At 40.4% G+C, this 16,626-nt stretch overlaps 1 protein-coding gene across 1 annotated transcript; it reads left to right on the top strand.

Moving 5' to 3' along the window:
* Positions 1-426: 426 nt before the first annotated feature.
* vash1 (vasohibin 1) lies at positions 427-13,923 on the top strand. The gene is made up of 7 exons (XM_053632856.1): positions 427-1,516; positions 3,278-3,366; positions 6,370-6,426; positions 7,897-7,971; positions 9,317-9,698; positions 11,899-12,008; positions 13,520-13,923. Exons 1-7 carry the CDS (start codon positions 1,166-1,168, stop codon positions 13,590-13,592), a joined length of 1,137 nt encoding a protein of 378 aa, XP_053488831.1. The 5' UTR covers positions 427-1,165; the 3' UTR covers positions 13,593-13,923.
* The last annotated feature ends 2,703 nt before the right edge of the window (positions 13,924-16,626 follow it).

The following is a 16,626-nucleotide window of genomic DNA, read 5'->3' as shown; positions in this document are numbered from 1 at the left end:
CTGAAAAACACATTTCTTACTCTTTAAATTTATATATATATATTTTTTAAATCTGTGATGTTCGCTAATTAGTAAATTCTTCTAATTATTAATAACAGTACGTGTCTGAAAAGACTGTTATGAATGCTTATTTTATACATCATCTCTGATACAGATTTGATCACTACTAGATCCAGTCGTTCAGTGCAGGCATAATTAGGAGATAGTTAAGGCTGCAGGTTCTGGCCAAGCCCAAGCAAGCCTTGGCTGAACTCCGAATAGAGCCATATTCGAAAAATAATACACTATTCAGGGTGCAGAGACCGTTATTTCACACCCTAGATAGTGCACCTAGACAGGAAGTAGGGAGCCGTTTAAGATTCGGCTCGTTGTAATCTATTTAAACCGCGCATGCGCAGTAGCGCGCGTTCTGGGAGTGTCGAGGCGGCGTTCACTGTACCCGGCGTCAGATCAGCGCTAGTGTCTGGTTAACGGGTTAGTAGGACCTACTCGCGGCGTAATAACAGCGGACTGGGAAAATACGGAATATGGCTGTGACTATGTGACGAGACGTGTGTGAGAGAGAGTGAAAGAGAAAGAAAAATGATACTGAATTTTTTACTCAGCAGCCTGGAGCTGAACTGAACGACCTCGGGAATATACCGGATTTATACCGGTATTTGTTGTCTCTGGTGTCGCTTTTTGTTCTCGCGGTCAGACACTTTCTACTTCTTATCTTAAGAATAACACCGTTGCCTTTTAATGATGTCTTTATTTTCGTTGTTTTATCTGTGGGTCTTTTGAAAAGAAACCAACAAACAAACAAACAAAAAAACCCCAGCAGAGCCTCGGCTAACTGTCGTGTATCCTCACGGAAATCCTCGGAATAACCGACTCGTCTTTCTCATTAGCGCTAATTGCAGAGAAAACGGCTAAGATTTCCAGAAGTGAACCACTTGACTCTCTCTTGCTTTCTTTTTCGTATTGACTGTCGCAAAAAGAGAATTTCCTCATCAACCTCACCAAATAGAGTATTATACTAATAAAAGACGTTATTATTGCTGCTGTTGTTTTTATTTTGTCCTTTGAAACATGGCGGACCTTTTTATATAGCCCTTAGTTTAAGTCTGGTTTAAGTAGATGAGGATGAAGGTAACTACTCCAGGTGTGGTGTTATGAGCCCTAGATGCCAGTCACGTGCTGTGGGCGTGTCCATCACTGCGCGTCTCCTAGGAGACTGATGGACAAAACGGGAATTGGAATGTGCCTAAGTCAGCCCCAGTCCAAGTCAAAGGTCTCCGGGGTGCCAATGCTGCGGCCTGCCCAGAGTCTGGAGGGCGTGGAGGAGAGGGACGAGGAACAAGAGGATGATGGAGAGGAAGATATGCGAGATGGTGGGATTCCGTTCATCGTGAACCGGGGAGGGTTGCCAGTGAATGAAGAAACGTGGGAGCGGATGTGGAAACACGTGACCCGGATTCACCCAGAAGGAGAGGAAGTGGAGAAGAGGATCCGGGGAGCCACTGACCTGCCCAAGGTCCATATTCTCCTTCTACCTCAATGTTCATTCAGTATATATCTATAAAACTTTTGTTTCTTTCTTTTCTAACTACATCTACGTAATTACTTAAAAACACAGCAGTTACTCCATGCTTTCTTCTTTCCTGGTTTCGATCCTGAACTTGGGTTACTATCTGGGTGGAGTTATATGGGCATGTTTTACTTATCCTGCTTCTGTCCCTTGTCATCTTGTATCTTCGTCCTTATAGTCCTTCACCTGTTGTCTCGCGGCATATACTTCTGTACGTTTTTGCCTACGCTCCTTCTAGCTTTACCTCTTTTATGTATTTTTCTGTTATCTCTGCTTATTTCCTTTTATGTTCTCAGCTTTTAACATTTATTTCAAATCCTCAAACACTATATAATGCAAAAACTGTGTCATCAATAAGATCATGTGATGTTTAGGCCTGAATGAGTTACAGACAAACAAAACAGTCTCTGTTCGTTTCCCAATTTATCTAGTGTTCTTAATATTTGGGTAGCATGATCCCACAAAATCCCACATGATCCCACAAAAGAGTATGTTAAAAAAAAAAACTACAGTCTATTTTTGTCTACTATGACACACTTCCTTCAAGTATAAGCAAAAACATCGGTGCATATCTTTCGAATATTGCTTTGTATATCAGTCGCACGTTGCTGTAGTTATATCCACATGATCATCTGCACATTGCTCTCGCCCTAACCCACAAGCTGAGAATTTCCATAGCTTGCCTAATGATCCTTAAGCTGCATGGTGAGTTCCAGAACTTCTGTTCGTTTACAAGTACAAACATGCTTCATTTCTTTTAGATTTGAATTAAAGATGTCGTATATGTATTAAATCGTGAACATAATGCTGTATAACCTTGCTCTGTAGCAAGGCACTGCTTTCAAATGGAGACCCTCCTGCAGTAACACAGTCAGGAAAATGTATCGTCCATTAACACATTAACATACAGTACATCACATGGATGGAGTGGGAGTCGGATGACAGATTGCTGACCATGCAGAGTGATAGTAACCGGTTTAATATGAGCTCATAGCTGCTTTTGGTAGAACATCATGGCATCAATCAAAGCTTTTTAAAAGACACGTCTTAAAAAGCCTGAAATCCTGACTAGAAGATTGCATATTTAAGATGTAAATATTTTGATCACACATACACAGAGTAATTCTGAAACCTGAGGAACACGTTTATATTTAACCAACAAGGATGCAATATTCATTCAAGATTGCTAAGAAATCATGTTAAAATATTGCTGATCCCAATACGCTTTAAATATGGCTGAGTCTGGAAAAAATGACTTTGACCCAGTATCCTGTGCCAGACTTCCTGGCTCCTTTGTAATTCAGTTTTCAGTATACGTTTAAAGAGAGTGTACAGTCTAGACAAACTGCATATATTGAACATTTCATAAAAGAGCAATTATGTAATGGCAAAAACACAAAAATGTTAGGGATCTCATTCCGAGCTATCTGTTAAAACAGAGATACAGTGATCTTGGGTTGGGGGAGGGCCAGAAAGTTAGGCATGTAGTCAATCTGACAGATTCACTTCCTTCTAAATGCTGTCTCTGTGCCTCATCTCAACGTCTCCCTTTGTTTGTCATTCCTTTGCAAGTGAGCAATTAGGATTCTGACCATGAGCGTTGCCCTGAAGAGAGGATGTGCTGTCAGCGCGAATGGGAATATATTCTCCAGCTGCACTCACTGCACCACTGCGTTGACGGCATGCTCTATCTCTTTAATCCCACAGATTCCTGTACCTACTGTGCCTACATACCAGCCAACCACCAGTATTCCACATCGCCTGGAAGCCATACAGACGTACATCAGGGACTTGCAGTATCCTTCTTCCAATGTAGAGCTGGAGACATTTGAAATGCTGCCCTTAAATGCTTACTTTTTATATACATCATGACACCCGGTTGATCTAGTAGCTATTGATTTCAACATGAAAACATCTGGCATGATGGTTAGTCCATTGCTAGTTCATATCATTGGTGCATTCAAGTGTTACGTTTTGATGTCTAGTGGTGCAAATTCATGTCAGACAAAAAGAAAGTAGGCCACAGAGACGTGATCCAGACACGGGCATGAAATATTTACTAGTTGGCTTCAAACAAGAGACCACAGTTTACAATTTCAGTCCTAGTGATATATTTTTGTTAAATACTATCCTTATATAGAGATTTCTATAAAGATTTTGAGGTGTGTGCATTGTGTTCAATTTGTTATCTTTAAAAGCTGATGTTTCTGTATGCCATTTGTTTCTCAAGTCAGTAGTGTTTGTGAAGGCGCAGCAAGTTGGACGGACGTGATGCTAAATAGCAATCAGTCCACCCTCTAAAGCGACTGTGCTGCATAGCTATCCTCACCCTTGTCATGACGTGCAGATGCTTGGACGAACATCTCAGCAGTGTTCGCCGGAGCCTGTGTTAGACGACCGTTCGGAGTTCTGGCTAGGCCTGCCCGCTTCACATAGCACCCTTGGTGATACTTCGATGCTAGCATCACTGATGGTATAGACCTAGCAGGCAATCCCTTACTAGCTCATTTCATGCCCCTCACCTGCGCCTTCACTCACCAGTCTGCATGTCTCAGTTACTGAGCCTGCAGGCAATGATCAGTGAAGGAAGAGAGAGGGGGACTAGTCACAGAACCCTTTCTCACCTTAGTGATGGTATATCACATATGTTCATGTGTCCATACCCTTCAGGACAAATGTGTGCAATGTAAGACCGGTATGAAGACAACCTGCCGGCTGAGTAATGAAAAGTATTCGTGTGACGTTTGTAGCCGTGTCTGCGTGTCAAGGATCGGTCTATACTCGCATAGACGAGCTCATCTGTGCTGAGATCTGTTGTGTCGACGGCTTATATATATATATATATATATTACACACACAGTATCTCACAAAAGTGAGAGCACCCCTCACATTTTTGTAAATGTTTGATTATATCTTTTCATGTGACAACACTGAAGAAATTTACACTTTGCTACAATGTAAAGTACTGAGTATACAGCTTGTGTAACAGTGTAAATTTGCTGCCCCCTCAAAATAACTCAACACACAGCCATTAATGTCTAAACCGCTGGCAACAAAAGTGAGTACACCCCTAAGTGAAAATGTCCAAATTGGGCCCAAAGTATCAATATTTTGTGTGGCCACCATTATTTTCCAGCACTGCCTTAACCCTCTTGGGCATGGAGTTCACCAGAGCTTCACAGGTTGCCACTGGAGTCCTCTTCCACTCCTCCATGACGACATCACGGAGCTGGTGGATGTTAGAGACCTTGTGCTCCTCCACCTTCCGTTTGAGGATGCCCCACAGATGCGCAATAGGGTTTAGGTCTGGAGACATGCTTGGCCAGTCCATCACCTTCACCCTCAGCTTCTTTAGCAAGACAGGGGTCGTCTTGGAGGTGTGTTTGGGGTCGTTAGCATGCTGGAATACTGCCCTGTGGCCCAGTCTCCGAAGGGAGGGGATCATGCTCTGCTTCAGTATGTCACTGTACATGTTGGCATTCATGGTTCCCTCAGTGAACTGTAGCTCCCCAGTGCCGGCAGCACTCATGCAGCCCCAGACCATGACACTCCCACCACCATGCTTGACTGTAGGCAAGACACACTTGTCTTTGTACTCCTCGCCTGGTTGCCGCCACACATGCTTGACACCATCTGACCCAAATAAGTTTATCTTGGCCTCTTCAGACCACAGGACACGGTTCCAGTAATCCATGTCCTTAGTCTGCTTGTCTTCAGCAAACTGTTTGCGGGCTTTCTTGTGCATCATCTTTAGAAGAGGCTTCCTTCTGAGACGACAGCCATGCAGACCAATTTGATGCAGTGTGCGGCATGTGGTCTGAGCACTGACAGGCTGACCCCCCACCCCTTCAACCTCTACAGCAATGCTGGCAGCACTCATACGTCTATTTCCCAAAGACAATCTCTGGATATGACGCTGAGCATGTGCACTCAACTTCTTTGGTTGACCATGGCGAAGCCTGTTCTGAGTGGAACCTGTCCCGTTAAACCGCTGTATGGTCTGGACCACCGTGCTGCAGCTCAGTGTCAGGGTCTTGGCAATCTTCTTATAGCCTAGGCCATCTTTATGTAGAGCAACAATTCTTTTTTTTTTCAGATCCTCAGAGAGTTCTTTGCCATGAGGTGCCATGTTGAACTTCCAGTGACCAGTATGAGGGAGTGCGAGAGCGATGACACCATATTTAACACACCTGCTCCCCATTCACACCTGAGACCTTGTAACACTAACAAGTCACATGACACCGCGGAGGGAAAATGGCGAATTGGGCCCAATTTGTACATTTTCACTTAGGGGTGTACTCACTTTTGTTGCCAGCGGTTTAGACATTAATGGCTGAGTGAGTTATTTTGAGGGGACTGCAAATTTACACTGTTATTCAAGCTGTACACTCACTACTTTACATTGTAGCAAAGTGTCATTTCTTCAGTGTTGTCACATGAAAAGATATAATCAAATATTAACAAAAATGTGAGGGGTGTACTCACTTTTGTGAGATACTGTGTGTATGTATGTATGTATGTGTGTGTGTGTGTGTGTGTGTGTGTGTGTGTATATATATATATATATATATATATATGTATATATATATATATATATATATATATATATATATATATATATATATATATATATATATATTAATTACACACACGTGTGTTTTTATTACTGTTTGTTTATTTATTTATTTGAATTATGTGAATGTAAATTTTGTGTAATTGCTATTTGGTGTCATTTGAATCTGCCGTTTCTGGATATTATACCTGTCCTGTAAATGTTATTTACTTAAGTGTTTAACCAGGTACAATCATACTGGAACCCAGTTTTTTGAGATCAAGAAGAGCAGACCTCTCACAGCGTGAGTATCTTGTTTTAAAACCGTCTTTCTTTGTATACTCCCTGTCCACTTTATTAGGAACATCTTGTACTCCTGTACATTTATCCAAACACCCAATCAACGTGCCAGCAGCACAGTGCATAAAATCCTGCACATACATGAAAAATATCTTCAGGTCTTTTTTTCCAATCTTCAACTGTCCAGTTTAGGCAAACCTGTACCCACTATAGCTTCAGATTCTTGTTCCTGGCTGAAGCGCGTGGATCCCCATGTGGTTTTCTGCTCTTGTAGCACCTCCACTGCATGGTTCAGTGTGTTGTGTATTTTGAGATGCGTTTCTGATGACCACAGTTGTAAAGAGTGGTTATTTGAGTTAATATCAGCTCGAACTTTTCTGGCCATTCTTGTCTGACCTCGCTTATAAACAAGGCGTTTCCACACACACAACTGCTGCTCACTGGATGTTTTTTTGTTGTTGTTGTTTTTGTTTTTCACACAGTTCTATGTAAACTCCAGAGAGAGGTGTGTGTGTGTGTAATACACCCTTCACAAGCTGCTAATCCAAACACAGTATATTTGATGTGAACATTAACTGAAGCTTTTGAACTGTATGCATTGCGCTGCAGCTACACAATTGGCTGATTAGATAATTGCATGAATATACAGCTGTTCCTAATAACAACTCTGCTATAAATAAACTTACAGCTTAAACTGAAATCCCCATACTGGCCCAAACTGGTTTATGCTGGTTTGTACTGTTCTGGTTTCGTCGGTACACCAGCATGGCCATGCTGATTAAGAATCTTGCTGGTACAGCTGGTCTTCCTGGTAGAAGCAGGATGGCCTTGTTTATTGCTTGCAATATGCCGGACACGCTCGTCTGAGCTGTTTTTAGGAAGGAAATTACAAGCGGCCCACATGAATAGGTTTTATTTGCACACAGTTTCATATCTTTGCAAGAGTTTTGTTCCTGTTGCTGCTTTTGGCCTGCTGAGAAGCAGACACAGGAAGCAGCTGATGATGTTTATGGATTGGCTGATTATTATTACATGGCCAGTGACATCATCTGAAGGAAACTTGATTTCAGCATCACATTACACCGGATGTGGTCGGCTCAAAACGTGCTTTATTTTTAATGTGAGAGGTTTTATTTTATAATTATTTATACAGACTCCTGGTGAGAGCCATGTCCCTTTTTTTTAAAATTATTATTATTTTTTATTCTCCAATCATCTTGAGTAACTGCTTTATCCTGGTCAGGGTCATGGTAAATAGAGTCTTATCATTGGGCACAAGACATGAATGCACCCTTGAAAAGATGCTAATCCAAAAGCACAACACTGCGCGCGCGCGCACACACACACACACACACACACTTGGGGGTAAATGAATGTGTTTGTGAAAAAACCCAAGCGGAACTCATTGTTTAGAGTAACTATAGATAAAGCTGAGCGTGTTGATATTTGATATCGATCTCTGTTTCTGCCACAGGTTAATGGACATAGCAAAGGAAATGACCAGAGAATGTCTACCAATCAAATGTTTGGAGGCTGTAATCCTTGGAATGTATCCTTCCACATGGACTTCACTGAACATGTTCTCACATCATTCTTGTTATTAGCATAAACCTTTAATGGAATGGCGATAGCCCAACACCGCAAAATAATGCAGATAAATAGAAATGCTTGATGGCTGTGAGATGAGATGATTATGCTTTTGTGCTGGAAACACAAACCTGTAAAGTCACATTGCATATTGTCAGATACATTACTGGGAAAGTGAACTAGACTCCTTTCACAAGGTTTTTAACACCACAGATCCATAGCCCTTGAGGTCCAAGATGTACGAGACTGATATTCTTGCCAAACCTCACGTCTAATGTTAATGTAGAAAATTTTGTGTAGCTTGTTGGAACAAAGCAGCATAATAAAGACTGCAAAAATTATCAAAGGAGCGATTAAATCTGATTTTCACATGTACTATTACACGGGAAACTAAGTTAAAGGAACACTCTGGCAAAACTTCCTAGTTTTGAATAGTGGGGAAAAAAACTTTTAATGCATTTTGGAGTTAAAAAAATTAATTGTATGGAACTTTAACCGCTTTGGAATAAATACAGTGGTGCTTGAAAGTTTGTGAACCCTTTAGAATGTTCTATATATTTGCATAAATATGAACTAAAAGATCATCAGATTTTCACACAAGTCTGAAAAGTAGATGAAGAGAACCCAATTAAACAAGTAAGACAAAACTATTATATTTGATCGTTTATGTATTGAGATATATGTACAATGTTCTGTACAATGTCACAAGGATCCATTTTCCTAAAAGATCCTGCTCTTTTATTGTTGAATGTTAATTCTCAACTTCCTGTAAGTGAAAAGTACCGTAAATTTTGGTTAGCTGGTATGACTGTTAGAAAGAAATTATTAGTTCAGTGTTGGAAACCTCCTCATGACCTCTCCAACAAACATTGGATGAATTTTTTACTGGAGTTACTGTATCTGGAACTGTCATCGGTACGGATCAATCATGCCAAGCCTGATACCTTATCTATGTGGAAGAACTCAATATCTACAGTTAGAGATCTTCTGGGCTGCTAATTAAATCTATTTCTATCTTGATGTTTGATCCTGATGTGTGATGGGCTGTGTGGGGAGAACTAACTTGTCAGATAAGGGTTGGTTTGTTTTTTTGTTTTTTTTTAAATTTGAAAAAATTTTATTTGAAAAATAAAAAACACTGAATTACAAACAAGAGAAAAAATTGAAATAGCATTAAGCTAGTTTTATGTCAGAAGTCTTTAGTGCCATTCTGATTGGACCTACATTCTTACTGATGACAATCTGAAACTATAAGCCCACTGAAAGATTACTGAACCTTGTGTTCCTTAACCTGACCTACACTCCAGTTACCTCACCAACAGTATGCCAACTGTGGAGCGCTTCCCCATCAGCTTTAAAACTCAGTTCTCAGGGAGCCACTTCCGCCACATTGTGTTGGGGATCCACAGCGGCGGCCGGTTCGGGGCTCTCGGGATCAGCCGGCGCGTGGATCTGATGTTCAAACCGCTGAAGTACCGCACACTTGCAGACCTCCTGCAGGAGTTTCAGACTGCCTATAAGGGTTACTGGCACACACTGCGCAAAGTAAAGATCGGCCAGTACGTGTCGCACGACCCACACAGCGTGGAGCAGATTGAATGGAAGCACTCGGTGTTGGATGTTGAAAAGCTTTCGAAAGAGGAGCTGAGGAAGGAGCTGGAGAGGCATACGCGTGACATGAGGCTCAAGGTGAGCTCCAAGTCTGAGACGTGATTCCTTATGTCTTTATATAGGTATATATTCTCATTCCGAGTTGCCACTAAATAAACAATCAACAAAGCTATGTTCAACTCTTAGTTTATATTTAGAACCGAGCAAACAGGGTGTAATTAGCTGCTTGAACCAAAGTGTAAACACAGATGTGGTGGATAAGTGGATTTGGGACTATTTAACAGTGTAGCACTGTGACAGCAAGACAGCCCAGAGACGTGTTTGCTACAGTATCTATTAGAGGGAGGAACAAACCTGGCTTGAGTTTCTGTTGCCTCAGCCACAGTGTAAACACAGCATTGTCAGCCTTGTCAGTGGCTTGGAAAGCTGGAAATTAAACCGACAGTGCAGCAGTAACGGCTGTGGGGTACTTAGAAGTACAGGAACGTGTTTATCTCCATGTCGCAGAAATGGTTCTTCCTTTTATCAGGCTTAGGCTGACATCTGTTTGGCATGCCTGCTTTAAAGTTAGTGCCCTTCTCTTCTAATGTGCACATATTAGGGATATACAACAACGGCTAAAATGATTATTTGCACAATATTGAAATGAAGATTAGTGATCACTTAACTGAGACAATTGATGATGGTATCATGAATCAAAGATAATTTCCATATAATATGGTGATTTTGAATTTGGACAATTAAAATGCTAGAAAGGTGTTGTCTGTAGCACAATCACATTATTCAAAACAAAATAACGCTAATATTTTAATTAAACAACATAGCATCGTATTTAATGGTAAGTGTGTATTCTTGTCTCTGATGTTGTTGCAGGGTTCTACATAGAACCATTACTAGTTCCCATTGGGACAAACCAAAGACCCTTTGGTAAGGGCTTTAGATTGAACCTTTTCTTTGAGTGTATAAAATGAGATTTTACAAAAATGATGGTTAATATAACAAAATTAGTGTTTGGTTCATTAATATTCCACCACAGCATGCAGCCAAATATGTAACAAAAACACATGAATGGAAAGCTTATAGTTTTATTAAATTAATTGAGGAAGCCGATGAAAGCTTAGACCTTGGGTGCGTTACTAAACGGACATGAGATATAAAGCACAAATAGTAGCACTGTGCTGAAATGAGTTCAAGGGAAATAATGTTGCGTAATCCAAAGAGCGCATGTTGCATGCGTATATTTGATCTAAATGCATGCTGACATCATGCCATTTATGCACTCATCATTTCCTAGCAGTGCTTCCTGTTGAGCCATCAGTCTAGGTAGCAATGGAAAGAAATTCCACTCGCTTGTAATGTACTTAATTTAATTGCTTTTCCTCTGTTTTGCATCACACGTGACTGGTAACATCAACTGATAACTGATTTAATTAAGAAGGTACTCTCACTGAATGGAAATCATTCCATTAGGGAGAGAAGGCTTTTATGTCGGCTCTTCTCCTGGTGCCACCTTCAGTACTTTCCCTCTTCTGCTCTCTTGATGCAATTGTGTACGACTGAGCTTGCATGTTGTCCGTCACTTTCAGGTGATTGATGTGCATGGTGTAGATGGCTGGAGGAGAGGTATCAAGTGTACACAGTTATGTCTTCCTCCATTAGATGGTCTAAAACAATGAGCTTGCATACTCGACTTGTTAGAATGGCATCTGATCTCAGGCACAAGTACATCTGTTAACGTTCATTTTGAAAACCATGATAATGTTCAAGATCTCCGCTTTAATAGAACATCCAAGTTTTCGATATATAGATTTTCCCAAAAGTCTCCATACACAGGTGACTATGTTTGCCAGCAACACGTCATTTGTGCCTTCATCAGTAGATGCTCTTGGACGTCCACTTCCAGTTAATAAGTTTGGCAGCAGTGTCATGTGTATGTGTGTGTGATGTGCTTGCCCTGTTTCCTGTTAAAGTCCATCGCAACCTTGCGAGAGCTTCCTGATCCAGCCATGAGAATGATTTAAATGCGTTCTTCTTTTGTCAGAGGCATTGTTAGACTGGTTAAAGACTGACTGTTTTGACTGACTGAAAAATTTTGGAAGACATTTTGTTAAAAAGCGTTAATATCCCCTACGTATGAAGACTTTCGGGACACCCTGTAGTTTTTTTTTTTTTTTTTTTTTTTTTTTTTTTTTTTCTTTAGTGTTGTGACATAAATAAGGTGTGATGAATGAATACAGCAATCTAACAGTATTAATTAAAGGTAATGAATGTATTGCAGATTGGCAAGCCTGCACCTGTTTCACCCACCAAGGACAGAAGGAAAGACATGGGATCTCCTCTTCGTAACCCAGGCAGCCCCATGCGCAAGAACAGCCGCAGTGAGAGGAGGTATTACTCTCTGCATTCAGCTCAAATCAAAAGACACTGGGTGCACTCGTTAACTTCTACACATTATTGATGCCAAGTAATACACAGTGTAAACTAATACTTGACTTCATACTTCAAATGAGAATTCAAGACTGTGTTATAAACCGCATACTGTGCACTAAAGGATTAGTTATTCGTAAACAGAACTGATTATGAGAGCTGATTGAAGTTTGAAAAGCTCCTGAGCTTTCGTAATGTTTCTGTATGAAGACTTTAGCTGTCCATCAAACAAGGGGGCGGGTTATAATCAGCAATGGTTTATAATCAGCTTGATATGGGTGTTGTCTTCTCAGAAAAGCATGCAGCACACTTCAGTCCACTTATGAAGTACAAAAATACACAAACACACCTTATTATTGTTATCTCTTAAGCTGAAACAATTTTGCAACTGAGCAAAAAATTCAAATTCCACAATAAGGATAAATAATCAATCATCTATCATTGAGTAGATGATAAACGCTATCGCCCCATCACTCCTGGATTAATTTTCATCTTATTAATCATACTGGACTCTCACTCTCTGACTCGAGTTTAACTTGTTTATGTTTTCACATTCACGCTTTCTCTTCCCTGATTGGTTGGTGGCTTTTGTCTGTCACAGTGCAGTCTGACGTCTGGAGCATAATAACGTTTGATTTTTGGTGCTGGCGTATGATGTACGTTATATGGCCAAAAGTTATTTGGATATCTGACAATCACACCCATATGTGGGGCTTCCCCAAACTGCTGTAGCATTACAATTTCCCTTCACTAGAGGCCCAGGGGCTTAGCCTAAACCTGTTCCAGCATGACAATGCCCCTGTGCACTTGGTTTGCTAAGGCTAGAATGGAAGAACTCGAGTGGCCTGCACAGAGCCCTGACCTTATCCCCACTGAACATCTTTGGGATAAACTGGAACACTGACTGCACCCCAGACCTCCTCACACAACATCAGTACCAGGACCTCACTAATGCTCTTGTAGCTATATGGGCAGATCCATACAGTCGCTACAAAATCTAGTGGGAAGCCTATCCAGAAGAGTGAATGTTATTAGAACAGCAAAATGGGAATAAATCTGGAATGGGATTTTCAACAAGTATATATGATTGTGATAGTCAGGTGTCCACAAACCATTGGCCATATAGTGTATAACTACACACATCATATGTGAGTTGTTGTTTTTTTCCTGACACAGTACTGACTGTGAATAATATGATATTATTATATAACAGTTGTGTTTTTCAGAAATGTTAAAATAGGAGCAGACGAGTTAACATAGTGTTACTGGAACATTAGTGTTAATTTAGTTACAACTAAAATATTGCAGCAACATTGAAGGAATGTTGATAAATGTTAAGTAACCAAGCTGTAAAATTCAGAAAAAGTTCTGCGAACCAAAAATTGTGAACTGGGCTGCTGTGGTTTTATGAGAGAGCAGTTTGATTTCTGAGCAGTAATCAAATTTCTGTCTTTTTTTCTAACTTGTTCTAGGCTATCAGGTGAGAAGAAGTCTCTGGATCCAAAACCCCCAGCTGATATGAACGGATACCAGATCAGGGTGTGAGCGAGGTCTCCTATGTTTGAACCATACAATTCACAACAAACTGCCTGGCAGCCAAACCCGTTCTGAGTAGATAAACTGACACAGGACAAAGTCTGAAGAAGAAATTTTAAAGGACAAAAATGCTTTTAAACACATGGGACAACACATCATGGGTGAACTCCTGTCACAAAATAGTAGTAGTGTAAAACTTTGCTAACGTGATGCCATGTCACTTGTAACAAATCAGCTGAGCAGCTCCACTTCAAGCAACCAGTTTTGTAGAGACTCGACCGAGTTGTAAATTCACTGCACTCAGCTACTTCCTAACTGTGTAAATATGGCAGTGTGCGTACCTGTTTATCTTGTTCTCGTGTTTATTCCCCCCCATAGTTTTTAATCCACTTGTCAGGTGCCTTGTAAACGCCTCACAATCAAGCCACCCTTCTGTTAACACGGCTCGCAGGGTTTGATTTGCTCGACACTCAACGCATCTTTCAGATCATCTGAAGGCAGGCAGCTGCTGGTTACGCCAACAATCTGAAAAACAACTTGTTCTTGTTGCCTCTCTAAACCAAATATACAAGATTTAACATGTTTAGAAGAGGCAAATCCAGCATATAGTGTCCCTGGTCAAATCGGTCACAGCGGTTTTAGAATATTATTTAGACCTAGTCCTGACTAACATGGGTCAATTTAAAACTGCTTTTTGAATCCACGCTCCAATGTAGATAAAGTGAAAATGCCGTAGTGTGGCTGGAATACGGGAAAAAGGAGCATTTTTGGAAAAGCTGATGTGTCATTGACTACGTTTACATGGACAGCACTAATCTAATTATTGAGCTTATTCTGAATAAGACAGTATTGTGATTAAGGTGTTTACATGAGTCGCTTTTAGAATATTCCTTTCATGTTCAGGTTTTACATGTTATAGAACATGGATCGATTAACGACACACGTCATTACGTCCCCATGCCACGCCGTCCGACGTTCCCTCCAGAATTTCATGTAGGAACATATATTTCGTATTCGTTATGGTACCGTATACAGTTCTAGGTGTTTCATTTTTTATTTTTTACGAACGCTTCAAGCGCGGTAAATCATTTGTCATGATATACCTGCAAATAGACGACTGCTTGAAGCCATGGGCTGCATCCCAAACCACATACTTAGCCACTATATAGTAGCCGATACACATGTATTTTACCTACTATATACTGTAGCAGGTAAGTACGCGGTTTGGGGCGCAGCCGTGCTCTCTTGTTTGCCGTAAAACGGTCGAGCACTGCCGTGTGTGTACGTGTCCTGTCACAAAATGTGGTGAAAACTCCCACACGACGTTAAGTGTGATTAAGGTGTGTACATATCTGTAATACACGTCGATAATACGATTAAAACAGGAATACTCCACATGTCTTAATTCGATTTGTGTTTACTTCGGGTATGAATTTAATCAGATTAAGGTAATAAAAAAATCGCTGTTTACATGCTAGTTTCTTAATCAGAGTATCGTCTTAATCGGGTTAATATCGGATTGTTGCCCATGTAAACGTACTGACTGTATTTTGATCACCACAACTCTAAGATTGCAGAACCTGTTACGATGCTGTATTCTGTATGATCTTTTTTTAACGTCATATTCGACTGCTTTGTATAGAACACAAGCAACGCTGTGCCGTGTAACGGTGTTTTTATGTTTTTAATGGTCGCAGTCCAGTGGATGTCGGTGTGCTTGGAAGAGTTATCGGTTGTACAGTTAGCATCAAGAGGAATGAAAATGACTGAACTGACGCAACAGTCATGGGTCAGACTCTCAGCATACTGTTTTCCATCGCTTAACCATTTAATTGTGGAAAGTTTGGGAATTGGACTGAAGATACCAGTGTGGCCAAACATTAGCCTTATCTATCTCCACTATTTAAGCAGCCACATTTGACTGAGTTTTTGTTACTTTTATAATAGATGTGTTATTTTAAGTTTTAAGTGCAAACGATGTCTTTTTTTTTTTGTATTAAACATTGGCATTCTAACAATTTTCAAATGCAGTCGAATGTGCTCACAAGTACAAGATTTGATTCCTTTTAGCAAAGTAAGTTTTCTTAAAGTTTTTAAAATATATGAATGAGCATCTGTTTTTGCTCAATAATCAAACCTTCACTATTAGACATCGCATTGCAAAGGCCACTTATCCTGCACCACATACTGCAACAGTCCCTCGAGGATGGAATTAACGCAAAATCAAGGGAACTCCACAATAATGACAGGAGCTTGCAATTTCCCAAAATTACTGCAGATTTTGGCCAAGATGCATCAACACACACGAGTACAGCTACCAACAAACATCACTGCCCAATTTTGTGCAATTGCAATTTTGCCAATTCAAGTAGTTTTCTGCGTAAAAGTACAAAAAAAAAAGTCTGCAGATTGCATCGCAAATTTAGCAAAAAGCTGCAGCAACCGCAAGCATTTTTGGCTTCAACAAAACATTCTATTAAATCCTTTATGGACTGACTGCAACTGTCATTTAGATTCTCATTTTAATGATCTTTTAACATTGTAGCTTCAACTGTGTAACTCAGAACAACACCGAATGTTGATTTGTGGTATTGGTGGGTTACGACTGAAATACACATCACCACTAAGCTTAAGAGACTATACTTAGCCTATAGCGTTTGAAAGTGCAACAACCCTTTAATCAAGTCATCAGAACCAAGAACACACAGAATAGGATTTCACATTTGTGTGTTTTTGTCTCTTAGCACCTGCTTGCACCATTTTGTGAGCCATTCAAGCATAGAACAATGATCAAAGTCTCGCCAAAGTATTTCCCTCAGCAAAGTACTAAGAAAAGCTGTGGAAAAAGTAGCCTAGTGCTGGGCGTTCGAGAGAAAAGGGAGCTCTATTGTTTTTTTTTCTTCTTTTCCACAATGGAAGCTGTTTGCAATTCTTAAGAACAAAGAAAACTTTGAGATCCACAGAGATGCCATGGCACTGTAATGTTTGTTTCCTATAAGGAAAATTAGAATTTAAACAATATACAAACCACTCACTTGTCTAC

This window comes from Ictalurus furcatus, chromosome 9 (genome assembly GCF_023375685.1).
Source record: "Ictalurus furcatus strain D&B chromosome 9, Billie_1.0, whole genome shotgun sequence".
In the NCBI taxonomy this organism is placed as follows: Eukaryota; Metazoa; Chordata; class Actinopteri; order Siluriformes; family Ictaluridae; genus Ictalurus; species Ictalurus furcatus.
This window is presented reverse-complemented; position numbering and strand designations above follow the sequence as displayed.

What these genes read in the sequence shown, in the direction of transcription:
- vash1 (XM_053632856.1), top strand. Translation starts at nt 1,166, where the DNA reads ATGCCAGTCACGTGCTGTGGGCGTGTCCATCACTGCGCGTCTCCTAGG. An exon ending in GAGGCTGTAATCCTTGGAAT is followed by an intron (nt 7,972 to 9,316) that starts GTATCCTTCCAC and finishes CCTACACTCCAG; the next exon opens with TTACCTCACCAACAGTATGC. An exon ending in CGCGTGACATGAGGCTCAAG is followed by an intron (nt 9,699 to 11,898) that starts GTGAGCTCCAAG and finishes AATGTATTGCAG; the next exon opens with ATTGGCAAGCCTGCACCTGT.